Source organism: Arvicola amphibius, chromosome 12 (genome assembly GCF_903992535.2).
Source record: "Arvicola amphibius chromosome 12, mArvAmp1.2, whole genome shotgun sequence".
NCBI lineage: Eukaryota > Metazoa > Chordata > Mammalia > Rodentia > Cricetidae > Arvicola > Arvicola amphibius.
In genome coordinates, this window is record NC_052058.2 from 145,394,845 (window position 1) to 145,414,027 (window position 19,183).

The 19,183-nt window shown below is 41.8% G+C and overlaps 1 protein-coding gene across 1 annotated transcript in view; it reads right to left on the reverse strand.

The window, feature by feature from the left end:
• Chd2 (chromodomain helicase DNA binding protein 2) overlaps positions 1-19,183 on the reverse strand; it is a 115,249-nt gene that overhangs the window by 92,378 nt on the left and 3,688 nt on the right. The window contains 1 exon segment of the mRNA XM_042054056.1: positions 1,104-1,335. Within this exon segment, the coding sequence (XP_041909990.1) occupies positions 1,104-1,335 (232 nt within the window).

Sequence of the window (19,183 nt, forward strand, 5' to 3'; positions counted from 1 at the left end):
ACTATTCAACCCAAGTCTGTCTCCAGAGCTCCAAATGTTTCTTCTCATATTGTCTGAAAATGTTTACTACTGCCTACAATTTAGTATAGCTTATATAAAAGCTAGTATGTAGAATATATATTTGTATCTTAGATTATAGCTTAAATTTGAAAAATGACAGCATAAAACTTAATTTTATTAAGCTTCCTCCCACTCAAACCCAGAGCCTTGTGCTTGCTAGGCAAGTGCTCTACCACTGAGCTAAAGCCCCAACCCCAGGATTTTTTTCTTTTTTTTTAAGAAACAGAAAACAGTATTCTTCTTAGTGGTTCACACAGAATTCTCTCAAATAAAACCTCCCAAGTTCAAATGTGGTGGGCTGGGAAGCAGCTTAGCATAGTGCTTATCTAGCATGTACAAACCCAGCACCGCAGAAAACCACACAGGACAGAGGGACAGGCCTCTCATTCCATCAGGAGGGAGGGGAAGGAAGATGAGGAGTTAAAGGCCATCTTTGGTTGCAGTGAGTTCAGGGGTCAACCTGGGCTATATGATATCCTATCCAAAAATAGGTTCAGACACCTGCTGAAGCCACATAATCACTAATTCTTTTCCACCAAAAAAGGAATGTATTCAAAGTTTAGAGTCAATGTGAAAATGGTGCGCAAGTTAATGTGTGCCTTTTGTAGTCTTTGCTATAAGACTCTTTTCTAATAAGCAAAATGCAGCTACACTTAAGCAAGGAGAAGTCTCCTTACGACAGTGTGATGGTCAGGGCTGTAATGCCAGCACACTGGGTTAAAAGAGGAGCATCTTGAGTTCCAGGCCTCACCGGGCTATACTGTAAGACACTGCCTGAGAAAAAGGTCGAGTGGGGACGGAAGGACTAACCAGGTATAATGGTGCACACCTATCATCTCAGCACTTAGGAGACAGATACATAAGGATCAGGAGTACAAAGCCAGTCTTGGCTGTACGGCAAGCAAGTTCCTGGCTAGCCAAAGGTACATAAGACCCTATCTCCAGAAACAGACAAACCAAAAGACACACTAATCAATCTTCTTTGGAAACTGAGAGCTGGTCCTGGATAGAAGAAAATTTGCAATAGACAGCCCAGGAGGTACCTTCTTCACATCAGCTATCCGTTCCTTCTTAGAGGCAGGCTTCTCTTTGGCTTCTGGAAGGACTGGCTGAGATTTGGAACCTGCTGATTCACTCTCCGATTCTGATTGACTCTCAGAAGATTCAGAACTGCTATTGGACTCGCTGCCATGTCCACTTCCGGGCTCGCTGCCCTGCTCACTTTCCGACTGACTGCCAGAGTCTGAACCAGAAGCTTCTTCAGAGGCCGAATGACTTCATTTAATACAGAGACAGGCAGAGAGAGAAAACTTAGAATCATTTAAGAACTGCCACAGAAGTAGGTTTTAAAATCCTCTGGTAATGTCTTCAGACCATTATTTCAGTGATTAAACATCCACATCTTCAAATTCACTTTTATTCTTGTGCTGCAGATAACACTTCCCTACCGTTTTCAACCTCGACTTTGTATTTTGTTGAAACTATACATACACATTCTCACATTCCAGTGAACATAGACCCCTCCTCATTCTGATGAGGTAAAACTATATAGCTGCGAGTATTTAAGGAACTCTAAGACCTCACTGAAACACTAGAACCGTCTAAGTCACCTTAATACCAATGCCCCCTTCAAAATAAAAAACAGTAATTCAAAAATGAGAAAAACAACCCCTCCCCCCCCCCCCAGGAAGAATGCAATTATGCAATCAGCGGTTCTCGTGCAGGGTTAGACTTGGGTAGGGAGCTACACACACCATCTGTAGTTCACAGACCCTGCCTCCACAGCAGTGACTCTTCCCGCGGACCTGATAATGGCCTATGGACATCCGGTCACCTCCCTCATTTGAAACTACCATCAGAGAACACTCTTGAGGAGGCAAATGATGGTCAAAGCCACAAAACACAAGCTTTAGGTTGAGAGGCAGACACGATAGCACGAAGCTTCCAAACTAGAACTGAGGTCACACAACTAACAAACGGCTATAGAAAACAGCCGGGCTGCAGATGAACTGGGTCGGCAGTGTGCTTTTAAACCTAGGCTTCAGCACACCAGGTATGGTGGTGCACGCTCAGAAGGACTAGAAATTCAAAGGCAGTCTCTGCTACACAAGTTGGAGACCAGCCTGCCAAATATGAGAGAAAAAGAAAAAAAAATAAATTACTAGAAACTTGAATTGATTCAGCTCTATAAAAAGCACATTATAGTATAAAAGCCTATATCAGTCAAGATGAAGAAATGGAAAAATCTATCTCTGAGAAGGAAAGGCAAGACAACTACAAACTGCCTGATCACCTCATAGTGTCAGACATTATGCGGAATACTTTATACATGTTTATTCTCCAGAACAATCCTATAAAAAGACAAAGACTTTAAGAAACTCAGCCCTCTCTCTACCTTTGAAATTGATACCCTAGCCAGGCGGTGGTGGTGCACACTTTTAATCCCAGAACTCAGGAGGCAGAGGCAGGCTGACCTCATCGGTCGATAGAGCGAGTTCCAGGACAAGCTCCAAAGCAGCTACACAGAGAAACCCTGTCTCAAAAAACCAAAAGAAAGACAGAAAGACAAGACAGAATGAGAAGGAAGGAAGGGAGGGAGGGAGGGAGGGAGGGAGGGAGGGAGGGAGGGAGGGAAGGAGGGAGGAAGGGAGGTTAAGAGCACTGGCTGTTCTTTCAAAGGTCCTGAGTTCAATCCCCAGCAACCAGATGGTGGTTCACAACCATCTGTAATGGGATCTGGCACCCTCTTCTGGCAGAACACTGTATACTTAATAAATAAATAAATCTTAAAAAATAAAAAAAAAAAAAGAAAAAGAATAAAGAAAATCTCTGCCCTATCCCATCTCTTACTTTCTGGTTGTACATTTTTTCATTCTTTCATGAGTGTCAGTATTCTGCCTGAATGTATGTGTGCGCAGTACTTACAGAAGCCACTTGGATCCCCTAGGACTAGAGGTACAAACTGTCATGCAGAGCTTACAAAGGCCTGTCCCTTACAGCCCGGACACCCCAGCCTGGTATTTTGACTCGGCTCAGTATGCTGGAAAACATAGCTTCTAACAATCCCCCTATGCTCATGCCTGAATGATTCCTACCTCTCAATGTAAGATTTACATTTTTTTTTGTATTGGGGTTGTTTCCATGCATGCCTGTGTACCATAAGCCAGAAGAGGGTATCAGATACCCTAGAAGTGGAATCATTGACAGTTCTGAGTCATCATGTTACAGGGAACTGAAGCCAAGGTTGTCTACAAAACCAGTAAGACCTCTCAATTGCTGGGCCCTCTCTCCAACCCCTGCTTATCTCTTCTTCATTCCTTCCCTCAACTCCATTTGCTCCATGTAACACTTAGGGAAGCAAGACAGAAATTACATTCTCCTCCAACCCAAGTACACAGTGCTAATGCAGCAAGCTAAGTAACTTTGAGAGCCTGGGTACCATCTTCTGTAGGAAAGCAAGCTTTGCTCTCTCCTGTGCTAGATCAGCCTATTAGACACTTCCAGACGCTCACCTATTACTGAAATCACTACCATAAGAAGTGAAAACTGGCATCCCGACCTTGTTATTGGCTTCAGCTCCCAACCTCTGCTACCTCTCTCTTCATCATGACACCTGATCCGAGCAGTTGGGCTGGGGGTATGGCTCAGTGATACAGTGCTTGCCTAATAATGCATATGAGGCTTGGTCCCACAACACCTACCAAAGAATGATAAATGTAAGTTTCTGTAAAGCCCAGCTATTTACTTAACACATTACCATGTCTTCCACTTGTCCCATCGTATAAAAATAACGTGGTGACTTGTCAAAACATGCTTGAGAGAAGACTCAGCGGTTAAGAGGTCAGTCTGCTCTCCCTAGAGGTCCTGAGTTCAATTCCCAGCAACCACATGGTAGCTCACATCCATCTGTAAGGAGATATGGTGCCCCCTTCTGACATGCAGGCATACATGCAGACAGAACACTGTGTACATAATAAATAAATCTTTAGGGGAAAAAAAAACAGGCCTGAAAACTAAGAGCATCTTCTCATTGTTCCTTGTGCCTGGTATATTAGAGATCACTGACTGAGCTAGAATAATACATGTACCTGCCTTTTGAAATTACTTCATTTTCCAGCAGAACTCCAGACAAGAACTTGGGGGTGGAATCGCATGCTAATCATCACAAAACACCACAATAATCAACATATTCACTCTCTGGGATAAGAAAATACACCAAGGGACTGAAAAATGTTAAAACTTACCAGCTTACAGACCGAGAAAAATGGGCTGCTTTAGGCTGGTAAAGAAAAAGTTTAACAGTCCAGTTAACTAGAAAGGTTTTTAGTCTTGTTCTAAAAGCAAGAATCACACATGGCAGGGCTGGAGAGGTGGCTCAGAAGTAAGAGCACTGGCTGCTCTTCCAGAGGTCCTTAGTTCAATTCCCAGCAACCACATGGTGGCTCACAACCATCTATAAAGAGATCTGGTGTCCTCTTCTAGCCTGTAGGCATACATGCAGATAGAACATTGTATACATAGTAAATAAATCTTTAAAAAAAATAAATAAATCCTACACTTCAGCTTAGGATCCTTAGTTTATAAAAAAAAAAAAAGTCACACATGGCACAATGTGTCATTGCCATGTCAAAAAGACAGTTCTCTGTGAAATGCCATGTAAGAAAGCTGGACTTCAATGTTTACTCAGGCTATTTTCAAACTGTTCTCTTAAACAATAAGCTATAAAATATCTATGATTCATTTCTGAATATCTTTACTTCCAAGAAGAATATTTATGGTTCTTTTGCCATTGCTCACTATAATCAGTAAAACTATAAATATTCTTGTATAAACCTTCTAGGACAGCTGTGTTTTTCTCTTTGTGTATGTGACCATTAGAAATGTAACACGCGCGGCGGTGGCACACGCCTTTAATCCCAGCACTCGAAGGGAGAGGCAGACGGATCTCTGTGGTTCGAGACCAGCCTGGTTACAAGAGTGAGTTCCAGGACAGGCTCCAAAGCCACAGAGAAACCTGCCTGTCTCTGAAAAACCAAAAAAAAAAAAAAAAAAAAAATACAAATGTTAACACTGCATACATTACCACAAAAAGCCCACATTCCCATTAGCACATATGAATATAAATGTTAGTCTACCAATTTAATTAGTTAAGAGTGGCTTATTCTGTGAGAAAGGTATGCTGGAAGATTCCATATATTAGCTTATGCTGTAATATAAAAAATAAAAAGTAAAACTAAAATATGACAGAAATCAAACCTAAGGAAACAACAAAGCTACAGTCGCCTATAGATCAGAGCAAAACAGGTGTAACCAGGTTAAGACCTGTGGCATGTGATGGCTTAGTGGTGAACTCAACAGCTGCTTAGAACTCTTAAGAATATTTTTTGATGCCTAAACTAGGTCACTGACTAAAATAAAGATGCACGTGAGTCAGTCAATATAAGACTAAGTAATTTAATATTTACTTTAAGCCGGGCAGTGGTAGCTCACAGTTTAATTCCAGGACTTAGCAGAGGCAGGGAGAGAGTTCTGGAGTTCAGGCCAGCCTGGTCTAAAAGGCAACCTTCAGGAGAACCATAGTAAAACAGTCTCCCAAATCAATAAATAATTGTTTTTGCCAAAGTATTAAGGGTACAGACCGGTTGTCACGAAATCAAGAGAAGCAAGTGTTATGTAAAAACCAAGAAGAGGAACTTTATTTTGGAAACAAGCACGTTAGATGTAAGACTTAACATTCCCAGGAAGAATGCTGGGATGCTTCTCATAAAAACCTTAAACCTTAACAAAGGTCTTTTTTGGGGGGATTGATATTTGTTTTGAGATAGAAGCCCAAGCTGGCCTTGAACTCAGAGGACAGACCGACCTCTACCTCACTAGTACCTGGGAATCAGAAGCCTAAGAGAAAGTTTCTCACAGTTTGAAAACAGATTGTTTTAACCAGGATTATTGTGACACGACATTTCCTAATACCTAGCAATACTAAGTACTTCAACTACTTCGCAGGAGTTTTCACACAGATTCAGAGAGAACCCCAAGAAAAAGGTCAGCCTGGTACAGTGGTGCATGCTTTAATACCAGCACTTGGGAAGCTGAAGATCAGGAGACACCCCTCCCACAGAGAGAGAAGGCCAAATTCAGCTCATATTCTGGAGACAATACTTAAATAAAAACTCCCACTAATAAGTATGATTGTCTGACTTTCAAGATGTAATAGTTAACAAGGCAATTGAAACTTAAATTCATAGGAATTATCTAAGATCCTATTTATTTGAAAATTATTCAAACTCTAAACTGCAAACAAATTTCATTACTTTTCAAATGGACAAAAAAATGATGAATCAAAATCCAATAAAGAAAGAAAAGAAAAGGACCTTAGACACCTTTATTAAGGTTTTTATTTAAATGGGTCAGTCATTCTTATAACAGTGGACTTTGATGACAATAGGGTCACTTCTGTTTCTTAAAGTGCCATTTCCAAAAGGTCACAAGAGGACAGCACAGCAACGGTTCACCTTAAAAAGAGAAAGTCTGTGGGTTCTCCAAGAGCCCTCCATTCAGCACACTGGTGTTTATTTTCCTAACTTACAAAATGGCTGAAACTACTTACTACTTGACACCAGAGCTCCGTGGCTACCACAGTTAAACGCAAAATCTGAACACGCCCAAAGGGATATTCCATACAAAAGTCTGCATTACAGACATTGAAAGTGGTCAAAATATAGCAAAAAGCTAATGAATGACTCCTATAAAGACAAAGTCCCAGTGGTTGTTATGAGGGATGGTCTGAAATTACAGAACTTGCCCTGTGCCTTCCCCGCGGCACTGCTGGCCCTACATTCCATCACATTCTTCAGGTCAAAAAACCCTTTATCAAATCAACCAAACTGCCATGTGACCCCCTCCCTCCTAGGCTCCAAGGAAATGAAAAGAAGGAAGATATTCTCACTGGACAAAAATACCTGACAACTCCTTCAGCTTTGTTTCTAGGAATCCCTTATGCATCTAAGTTCAAGTCTTCAGATTCTGAAGAGTAAGTTATAGTACAAACATAAGTTTCTAAGTTATAGTATGAACACAGCTAAGCCTAGTAAATTAGGAAAACAAAGTTGAACGTATACATTACAAAACAACATAGGAAGACTGGCAAATCAAAAAATACAGTAGGAAATTAGGTAAAACAAAACAACATACAACCAAAGAAAAGAAACTGAATTGGTCAATAAACTTAATAAAATATAACACCTTTAAGGCCAGCACTTGGCAGGCAAAGGCTGGTGGATCTGAGTATAGGGCCAGCCTGGTCTACAGAGTAAGTCACAGATACACAAAGAAACCCAATCTTGAAAAACAAAACAAAACAAGGAAGGAAGGAAAGAAGGATGACTATTATGACATAAAAAAATTAACTTTAGGGGCTGGAGAGATGGCTCAGAGGTTAAGAGTATTGCCTGCTTCCCAGCAACCACATGTGGCTCACAACCATCTGTAATGGTGTCTGGTACCCTCTTCTGGCCTGCAGGCATACACACAGACAGAATATTATATACATAATAAATAAATATTAAAAAAAAGAATTAGTTTCAGGACAGCTAGGGCTGTTACACAGAGAAACTGTCTCAAAAAATAAATAAAAATAATAATACAAAATATATCTGTAAATACTAGTGACAATTTCAAAACTACAAATTTTGAAACATAACAATACAAACTACAAACATTTTTAAGAGCGTATATATGCCCAGGTTAGCACAAACGTAACAATAAAAGGGTATGATAGAAGCATGGCTATGCCTTAACTCTCTCACTAGAATTTACTCTTTGTTTTTGAAACAGGGTCTCACTATGAAGCTCTGGCTAGCCTGAAACTCATAGACCAAAATAGAACCCAGAGATTCACAAGTGTTGGAGCTAAAAGTTTACCATTATAGCCAGCGAGGGCTCTTTTTCCCATAGAATTTATCCCTTCGTGGCATTCAGTTCTTCTGGAAGTTTTCTTAGCAGTGACAACAGCGGAGACTTTCGTGGCTGAGCTAGAAATGGCAGGGACGGGAGGAAGGGAGGAATCTGTCCAGGCCCCTCCGGCCCACACCACGATGAAGGCAGTCCTGCCTACCTGAGCTTCGCTGCATCCCGACATCTCGTTTACTCAGAATCTCAAGCAGGAACAAGACCATATATTAACCCCTTCCCACGCCCACGCATTTTATTTTTGTTTTTGAGACAAGGTTTCTTTACATACCCCTGGCTAGCTGGCTGTTCTAGAGCTCTGTAAGTAGAGTAGGCTGGCCTTGAACACACAAAGATCTGTTGGGACTAAGTGTGTGCACCACTATACCAGGCTATTTACAGCAACATCTTAACTCCCCTGCAACCCTGGAGCTCTAGGCTTCCCTTTTATCAGATGTAATCCTACCCAAAGCAAATCAGAAACCACCATCACCATTTTACTTCCCAAAAAAGACAATGTCCCTCAGAAGAGGATTTCAGCAGAAGAGAAAGGGGAAGTAAAAGGCCAGTGGAGGGTGAAAACAACTAAGTCCCCATATACACGCATGAAACTGCCAAAGAATTTAAGGTTCCTCTAGCAGGCCTTCAGGATGGAACTCCAGAGCCACCAAAGTCATTATTTATGGCTAAAAGACCTTAATTTCAAACCCCTTGAGGAAGCCAAACTCACAATGTACTTTCCTGAGTGCCCCTTTATTAACATCTGTGCTTAATTTTACATTAGAAATGTTTACTGGGTCAATACAATAAATCTCTATCTTATATATGTCAACCTGAAATGTTCTTTTCTGTGGCGAAGCAATGAGTCCTCCTTTAACAAAAAATTAATTAATTAATTAATTAATTCAAGGGTGGAGTTAGCAGAAATTGAGTTTGTCTCCACTCCCACTGACTATAAAATCTATGAAAGGCCAATGATTTGAACCAGGCTAATACACCAGTAAACAAGAAACCAAACCAAAATGGAGTCACTCATGCTTCTAAATTAGCAACTTACATTGATTGACACAGTCAAGTTCTCTGTCTTATAACCTAATGTAACTGAAACTGCTCTTTTTGTTGCCTTGTTCTAACAAAATGCTTTAGAAACATGCTCCTCCACAGTTTCTACTTAGTGATGGGCGACGGCCCATTCCTCAGTCACTAATTAAAGCCCAACAACATCTTCCCTTTTCTGTTAAACACTGTCATTTCTCTGGAGGAAAATGCACTTTCCCTTTAAAGGAAATGCCTCAAAATGGCACGTACAATTCCATGGGATAGCAAAGCTAGATAGATCCCAAGATGCTTCTTTTTTTTTTTTTTTTTTTTTTTTTTTTTTTTTTTGGTTTTTCGAGACAGAGTTTCTCTGTGGCTTTGGAGCCTGTCCTGGAGCTAGCTCTTGTAGACCAGGCTGGTCTCGAACTCACAGAGATCCGTCTGCCTCTGCCTCCCGAGTGCTGGGATTAAAGGCGTGCGCCACCACCGCCCGGCCCCCAAGATACTTCTTAAAATAAGTCAGCCAATGGTCTGCAGCTTATAGCTCAGTGGCAGAGGGTTTCCCAGCCAGCATTCATTAAGGCCCTCTAGGTTCAATACCCAGTATGGTGGTTTGGGCCTACAACGCTAGCTATTATGGGAGGCTGGGGCAGCAAGGATAGCCAGAATTTAAGAAGAAAAGCATATCAACTAGCTGTTTCTGAAATTCTCATCTAGAACTAGGCAGAAGTCCCCTTAAACTTTCTCATGCTACTTCTGCTCCCCAATAACCACTACTCTTAAATGGTTTGCCAAGTACCACAAAGTTGGCCTCCAGCAGGCAGGGTGTGAGTGGCATCAAAGAGGCTAGAGACGGTGTGCCTGGAGAACCACATGCACAGCTAATCAGCTAGAGATGGTGTGCCTGGAGAACCACATACACAGCTAATCAGGAGCTGGCAACAGTCTCATACTAAAAGGCAAAAAGAAAGCTTTCCATTCAGGTAAAAAATACATAAGGTAAATAAAATAAAAATAAAAAGAACAAGACAAAGCAGCAAGCTGAAGAGGTAAGGCTACAGGGGACACCTCCCTGCACTCACAAACAAGGTTCTAACCAACCATCAAAGGGGACACTTACACTCTGAACACTAAGAATAAACGACCCAGTTTGGCCCAGAGTTCCCTTTAAACTTCCAAGTCTTCTATTTTCTTATTAGCTAACTTGTAGACTATAACTTTTATAGACTTTTATGAAACAGACTGTGCTGACGAAAGTTCAAAGTTCAAAGGAAATTAAAAGCCCTGGTTACAACCCCAATAATAAATGTGAAACGTATGCCCATGTCCTTAAGAGTCCTGGGAGCTAAGAAAGCAAGGGGAGGCGCCTCGGCATAGCAAGCACCAACAGTCACTAAGAGAAGAACTCCACACTTTTCGTTACACATGCTTTCTACATTGGGACACCTTTGATGGGGTTGGAACTGGATTGTTGAGAGAGTGCCAATGTTTCTAGACTACCTGGCACCCCACGCTTATTTGCATTAGATGTCAACAGCACCTCAGCAACTAGTAATAACCAAAAATATGAATAACCAAACAAGATAAAACTGGGGATAAGGGGACCACACAATATTAAGGATGAAAAGCTGCCACTGTCCATAATCCTGCTTCAGAAACACAATATTATCACCTATTATTTTAAAAATGAAAAAGCTCAGAAGCTCTTGCATGAATTTTATAGACAGAAAGAAGCAAATACCAGGTGTTGGGGTTTCACACAGCCATAACACCTTTGCTCAGGAGGCCAGACTGAACTGCCTCAAATACCAGTCCAGACTAGATGAAAAATCTCCAGAAAAGAATTAATAGCCAAAGGGAGAAAAAGAACAGAGATCCAAACTGTCAAGAGCTCTCTGTGCACCTGCCACACAACCCTACCCTGCTGCCCAAACTATGAAACCCGCAGTCACCCGAGTCTACTGTTCCATATGCAGACTCCTGGGCACAAATCCCTCCATTACCCTATCCCACACTTCCACGCAACATGCCTGGGTATTCACAAGCAACCCAGGTGATTAATTCTTAGCAAGAATATTTTTCGAGTTAAATTTTAACATAAAGCTCAACTCAAAGGGAAACTTTTGTTAAACAGAAAAAGAAAGTACTACAGCTGTTTGGTCCATCAGTCCCAACTTGCACCTAAGCAGCCATACACTGATCATGGGAATGTCAAGCAACCTGTATCTGAACGTGAACAAGGGACACACTAATTCCTAAGATTCCTAACGTCCCCTGATTGATTGAGGACTGTTACTTTTGGTTTGGTTTTGGTTTTGTTTTTTGAAATAGGGTTTCTCTGTGTAGCTTTGGAACCTGTCCGGGAACTCACTCTGTAGACTAGACTGACCTCGAACTCAGAGATCCGCCTGCCTCTGCCTCCAGAGTTGGGGTTAAAGGTGTGTGCCACAACCCTGCCACCACTGTTTCTTGACAAGGCACATCTACAAAACAACTGACCCAACAAGAGCTTTCCCTTCCCCCTAACCTGCTATACAAAATTAAAAAAAAAAAAAATCCACTCAATTCTGACACTTGTTTCAATTATCCAGGTAATTCTCAAGCAAAATATGCACAAAAATTAAATTTAGGATACAGGGGAGGGAGACCACATGCATTACAAACTAACCCAAAGTAAGTTTTTATTCACATGTGAATAAAAGCCAAGCAACGGAAGAGCAAGTTCTAAGATTTCCAGGACCTCCCCGTGTACACTTCCAGGACTCAGCCACTCTCAAGGAAACCACTGCAACTGCCTCTTCCGCAGGCACTTCAGGTTTCGACTACCCCCCCAAGAAACCACTTCAATGGCCAGTTCCCACCTGAGGTTTTTATGTAAAATCCTGGCCTTTTGATCACATCCATAAAAGACTGTACTCTTGAGGCTTTTGTTTCTTTAAAACGGAAAAGGTTAGCTGGGGGGTGGTGGCAAATGCCTTTAATCGGATTAAAGGCATTTGGAGGCAGATGGATCTCTTTGAGTTTGAGGCAGAGCAAATTCCAGAACAGGCAGGGCTACACAAAGAAACCCTGTCTCAAAAAAAATAAATAAATAAAAAATAAAATGTAGAAAGGTGGGCAGGAAGGAGCACTTGCTTTGCAAACAAGAAGACCTGAATTCAAATCCCCAGAATCCTCAATTAAAAAAACAAAAACAAGCCGGGCGGTGGTGGCGCACACCTTTAATCCCAGCACTCGGGAGGCAGAGGCAGGCGGATCTCTGTGAGTTCGAGACCAGCCTGGTCTACAAGAGCTAGCTCCAGGACAGGCTCTAAAGCTGCAGAGAAACCCTGTCTCGGAAAAAAAAAAAAAAAAAACCACAGGAGTAGGGTTGGAGATGGTCCACTGCTAAAGAACACTTGCTGCTCTTCCAAAGGACCCAGATTCAATTCTCAGCACCGACACAGCAGCTCATGGCTGGATATAACACCAGTTCGATGGAGATCCAGACCCTTTTCTGTTCTCCAAAAGGCACCAGGAACACATGAAGCACATATTACACTTATTCCAGAACTACACAGTGAGACTGTCTTTCTTCAAAGTGAAGTGGTGAGGCTCACAGGGAGGAGGATCACTGTAACTTGCCGGCCTAGCTCCAGATTCAGCGAGGCCCGTCTCAAAGGAATAGGACAATGATAGAGGCCACCCAATGATGACCTCATTCTGGCCTCAGCGTGTGCATGAACTACATTTGCCACACAATGAATGATGAATGAACAAATGAACGAACTAGCTTTAGGAGAAGCAGAAGAGGAGGATCAAGATGTTTTACTATGTCTCCTATTTCCTCAACAGTTTTCTCTGAATCGACAAAGGGGACAGCAACCATTCATGGCATGCTTAAGCCAGCTACCAAAAATCTCATACTTCAATTTACCTCATTTGTTACATACAGGGATAAAAACTATAACAACTGGGTTCACAGCAGGCGCAATGAATGGTGGTTCTTACTAAGCCTTCTCATTATTTTCTTTTAAACATTCTCTTAAAATCATTTCATCTACAGGCTTGATGCCTATCAAAATACAAAGATCACAAACACAAGGCTACTCGGGAATAGTGGTACACGTCTTTAATCCCAGCACTCTGGGGCGAGAGCAGGTGGATCTGAGTTAAGGCAGCCTGGTCTACAGCATTCCAGGACAGCCAGGGCTACAGAGAGTAGACCCCATATCAAAAATCAAAAAAAAGGGAAGGGGGGGGATGGCAGGGCCAAGTATGTGGTACAGCCTTTAATCTCAGACCTAGAGGCAGAGGCAAAGCAGGCAGACTGTTCAAAGGTCAGCCTGGTCCACACAGTGAGTTTATAAAACAGGCAGCGCTACAAAGTGAGACCTGTTTCAAAAAAGAAACACTACATAAATGAGATTCCTAAGGTTTTTCATCAATTTTTAAATGCTGGTGCTGGTTACAGTTTACAAACTGTCAACTGGGAGACAGTCTAAGAACAGCACCACCACAAAGGTTTTTTTTTCCACTCCCTATATGATCTAGTTTAGGTACTTGCCTCATATAAGCAAACAGGGGGGCAGGGGAGGAAGTTGTTACATGCAGCAGGCTGGCCTGGTCTGTCACATCGGGTACCCTGTCCCCTTTAAGAGGACAAGTCCCGCCCCACATCTCGAACCGATCCCCCACATCTCTGAACATGGGAATATGAATACATTTAAACCAAGTAATTCTTAAGATTTGGGAAGGTGCTAGGTAAATGTAAGGAGATTGGCATCCAAACAAACTTCCGAATCAAACTGAACCTTGTGAGTATGGAAGAGGCCACCAGATGTACAGCACATTGAGCTCCTCACTGCACATTTGAAAAGAATGCCTGAAGCTGGAGGCATATTCAATCCAGAAACTTCCTTCCTCTCCACTAAAGCTCTAACTCCTTTTCTCAAACTCCATCCACCTTTTATTTTCTGAACTCCAAACTAAAGACATTGGCCTGAAAGCACCAACAAAGGAGATGTGACGGGCTAGTGGTTACTATTAAAGAAAATAAGAACAAAAAGTGAGCACCGCATATAGGAAAACACTGGTAAGTCTGAGCCACATGGAGGACTTTTACAAAGTAACCCTGGAAGGTAGGGCAGGACTTGGATTATTTTTAAAGCCCTCCAATGACAGAAACAAACTCATTTAGCCCATAAAACACAAGGAACTGAAGAAATCAAAAGCACCCAAATCTTGGCACTACAGTTCCCATGAAATACCATACACAGACTGTGCAGGGCTCAGCTACTACCGGAGCACTCACTAGTCACTCCCCTTCCACAGCTAGAGGAACTACAAAAGCAGCCAAAGAGGGCAGCAATTGCCATCAGAGGGGTGGGGAAAGTAACTCCTTACTGCCAGGAACTGGGCTCTGACTCACAACAGGAACAATCAGCTCCCACAGGCTGGCTGGCTCCTTAGAGGAGGAAAAAAAAAAAAAATACAAAAACAAAACCGAGGTTTAACTACAAAATGCACCCAAGATTTTAAGTTAAATGGGACTTGCTCCTGAGGTCATTCTCGAAAATCTCTCCTCTAATTTGCCTAAAACGGCTCTTGGTAACCACCAAGACACTTGGGCAGAACCTGGCTCATCAAAAGTACACTTAGAACTGAAGGGCTGAAGGGTGAGGAGAGACAAGGATAAACTGAGCATTAATAGAACCGTATTACTAGTAGCTTCCATTCGTGAGTGCTGGACACTTTGCTAAGGACCCTACACAAATAGGCATTCTAATACTAAATCCTCACAACCCAATGATTAACACGGTCTACATTCTTAAGATGAGGAAAATTTCATGCCCCAAAATAACCAAAATTGGGAAACTGTGAGCACTAAGTAAAAGCTGAATTGATACCCATTATATGATTCCAAACATAGCTCTCAGAGCCTAGCAAGAACAATGGCGAGAATGAAACCCTAAAATCAGGTCTAGCTTTACCTTTCTTTCCCCGGCCTCTAAAGGGGTAAGAATGGAGGAGATGGCTCAGCATTTAAGAGAACATAACTTGCTACTCTTGAAGATGCAGGGTCTGTAGTTCTCGGCATCCATATGTAGCCTATCACAACTGTTAGTAACTCTAGTCCCAAAGGATACAATGCTCTCTTCCAGCCTCCAAGGGTACCAGGCACACTTACACATAGTACACACCCATCCATCCAGGCAAATGGAACCTATTTTTTCCAAACTACAAGAGAATCCAAAGTCTTTTGAAAATAAGATATAGCCGAGTGGTGGTGATATAACGCCTTTAATCCCAGCATTTGGGAGGCAGAGGCAGGTGGTTCTCTATGAGTTCAGGGGCCAACCTGGTCTACAAGAGCTAGCTCCAGGACAAGCACCAAAGATACAGAGAAACTCTATCTCAAAAAACAAAAAACAAACAAACAAACAAAATAAGGCTACATACACAAAGAACCCCTGTCTCAAAAAACCTAATAACCAGGAGGATAGTGATGATAATAATTTTACTACATAAGAGTCACAAAGGCATTTGAAACACCAAAACTGGGTGACTCATAGCGAGCCCGCAAATGAAGTACTCAAAGCTAAGTACTTGAGAAACAGAACATAAACAACAACTTCTAAACTCCTTATCACTTATTTCAGAAAGGCCTTGACTCCGCCTGGCGGTGGTGGCGCACGCCTTTAATCCCAGCACTCGAGGCAGAGGCAGGCGGATTTCTGTGAGTTCGAGACCAGCCTGGTCTACAAGAGCTAGCTCCAGGACAGGCTCTAAAGCTGCAGAGAAACCCTGTCTCGGAAAAAAAAAAAAAAAAAAAAAAAAAGAAAAGAAAAAAAGAAAGGCCTTGACCCTCAGCTACCAATTTGGGATCAAATGTTTTCATGATAAGAACTTTTCAGAAATGTCTCTGACTCCAGCATCACCTAATCAACTAAAAACATAAATTGATTAGGGAGCAAAGGCCACAACAGACATATACACAAAGTAAACCCTGTGTAAGGAAAAACAGTCCTTGGGGATCTGATGATTTGGGTCATAGTAGTTTATTCTGGCCTTTTCTCAATAACGTTAATGTTCCAAAACAAGTAATATTTGGCAACAGTGGAGAGGCTGCCCAGTCATGCTATAATGCATGAGTTAATATTAAGCTACAGGACCAAAACAATCACCTAAGATAAATAAGCTTACAAAGTTGCTTTTATTTCCTTGAAAAGAAGTAACTCTTGGGTAATGGGGGCAGGGGGACTGTTAAGCACAGTTTCTTTGTTAAAGTAAAGCAAGAAAGTCAGGCAAATCTAAAGCAACCCCAAACCAGCAAAAATGACTTACTAGCAGTCACAAGACTTTCTTGTCAGGGACAAGTTTACTACATACCAAGTTTATGGGAGAAATGGTAGGGGTGTGGATATCCCAGGTGATCTCAGCAGCTATGGGGTTCAAATTTACACAGCTGGGCTGAACACTACAGCGATGTAAATTATAAAATTTAAATGTCATACAAAGTTCAAATAAAATTACATATTCATTCCTCAAGAAATTAACTGGCTATAATTTAATAAACCTTATCAAATATTGTTTTACACTTCCCTTCATTAACTCCCTCCTCCTCTTTTTTTTTTTTTTTTTTTTTTTTTTTGAGATAGGGTTTCTCCATAGTTTTGGAGCCTTGTCCTGGAAACTAGCAAGCACTGGTGAACCAGGTGACCTTGAACTCAGAGATCCTCCAGCCTCTGCACCCAGTGCTGGAATTAAAGGCTTGTACCACCACACCCCGGCGACAGTAATCTCAAGTTAGTTGTCAAAACTGGCCTCAAACTTGTACGCAAGCTGAGGAAAGTATATCTGGAACTCCTTATTCTCAGCATCATATTCCAAATAAAGAGATTTCAGGTGTGTCCACATCAGTTTATCAAATAGGAAACAAACCTCATGACCTCTTGCATGCCAGACAAACTATCAACTGAGCCAAAATCTCCCATCCCTACTGAGTTAATCTACAAAAAAATACAAATCATAAATTGGCATGCAGTTTTAAAAATGAAATACACATACCAAAAAGCAGAGAAAAAAGAAGTTTCTTGGCAATTTCTGCCATATCCACACAGGCTCAAAAAGCAGACCTTAGAAAATGGTTTGAAATGTTCACTGGTACTGTAATCAGTTCCGAAACCACAAACCTGTGAAATAGCATCAACTCGTACAGCGCCAATATACCTGGGCTGAAATTATCTTCCACAAAACTGTTTATTCTCTTCATAAATACAATGCAAGTTGGCTACTTTATTCTAACCCACACAGAAATTTAAGAATATTTACAAATGCTAAAAATCTACTATTACTATAATTTAATTTCAATACATCAAAAGGGACATGGAAATTACTATCTTCCTTCTGGTATCAAGATGTTTTTGTTGTTGTTTGCTATTATTTAATAAACACTTTAAAATGTTGGAAACATTTAAATTAGCTTATAAAATATAGAAACTATAAGGATGTTAAGCATTTTGTGTAGAATAAACATGAGAACATAATTTCAAATCACGTGCAAGCTTTTCTGCATGATTCTTGTATTCTTATATTCCCAAGAATTCCATCTAAACAAATATAATTAAGGGAAGCCTATACAACCTATTGAGGAAACTAACTGTTGCTTTTTACAAACACCCACGAAAACATTTCCAGTAACATTCAAGAAGCCCATACAGTCCGTTGGTTCCGTTTTTCTTTTTGAAGATTCACCGGACACAGCCCTAGCAGTCCTGGTTTACAGATCAGACTGGCCTTGAAATCAGAGATCAGCCGTTTTCTGCTACTAACGCCTAAGTGCTGAGTGAGAAAAGTGTGCCTCCACATCCCGTGCCCATACCTATTTTATAGCACCACGTTTCTACTGAATTGTTACTAGTATTTCCTAAGAATAGTACACTTAATAGTCCTAAAATGTACTGGAATATGTAAAGAAACAATACAGAAGTGTACTAACTGCTCTTCCTTCAACTTTAAATTCCTTACTTGGGATTTAATTTCAAGCAGCAGTTCGTAAACTATTTTAAGAATAAATTTCTTACAAGGGGTTTCCAAAAAGGTAGGCTAGGGCCAAGACGTTTTCTCAAGGCCTTAAGAAGCAATTCTGCTAACTAAGCAAAGTTTTGAATCTCAGCCAGCGCCAGTAAACACTTTAGTAGTTTGCTGACACCATAAAGTAATGTATTTCTTATGCACGGACACTTGTAGTCACAACTAAAAGTACCTAGGCCGTTTTCCATTTAACTACCCACTGAGACTCTTACAAACCACTAAACACATACTGACCTGAGTTTTTCTTCCTCAAATGTCAATTGAGAAAATGTTTGGTACCAAGTAAAAATGCACGGGGACAAGCTCAAGCGCTCTTCACTTGGTTTATGAGCCATGTGTGACACAGACCTTAAGCACCCGTTAAGGCCTTTCAATTGAAAACATTCCACTCACAATGAACTGTTTTCAATCAATGGAACAAAATGAAACTCACTAATCTCTTTACAATGAACAAGGAAATAAACGGGACAGAAAAAAACGCACCGGAATATTAAAAAAAGGAAAAGAAACCACGAAAACTGGAAATAAAAAAAAAAACCTAGCGGACTTCTATTGGAGATGTACGAGTCAGTGTCTTTTCTCCAAACGAGGACAACTATTCCAGGAATGGGCTCAGGAAAACACTGCAGGGCGCGGTGGGGATAACTACAGGCCAGGCCTGAGGACTGCAAGATCAAAATCGTTCCGGAAAGAAGCCGCCCACCGGAAAGTCCCGACCAAAATTCCCTTCCTCTGCCCCGCCCCCGCCACTACCCGGGCCCGAACAGGAAGCAGTCGACCGGCGCACGAGGCCACGCGTCACCGCGTTCTCCCGCCCAGCACGGCAGACGTCAGAGGGCGGGGCCAGCCCCGCGGCGCCGCCGTTGACCCTGCTGTTGCCAGGCGCGAAGGCAGCCAATCAGCACCCGCCGCCAGCGCCGGCCGGCCTTTGAACTCGGCACGGCAACTTCCTGCTGTTTGGCGAGTACACAGTGCAATGCAGTATGTCTGTCAGCGCTGCGGCACAAAGGAACAGCCATTTTGTGACTGAGCTGGACGTGCACCAAGATGCCAGAGCCTCCGA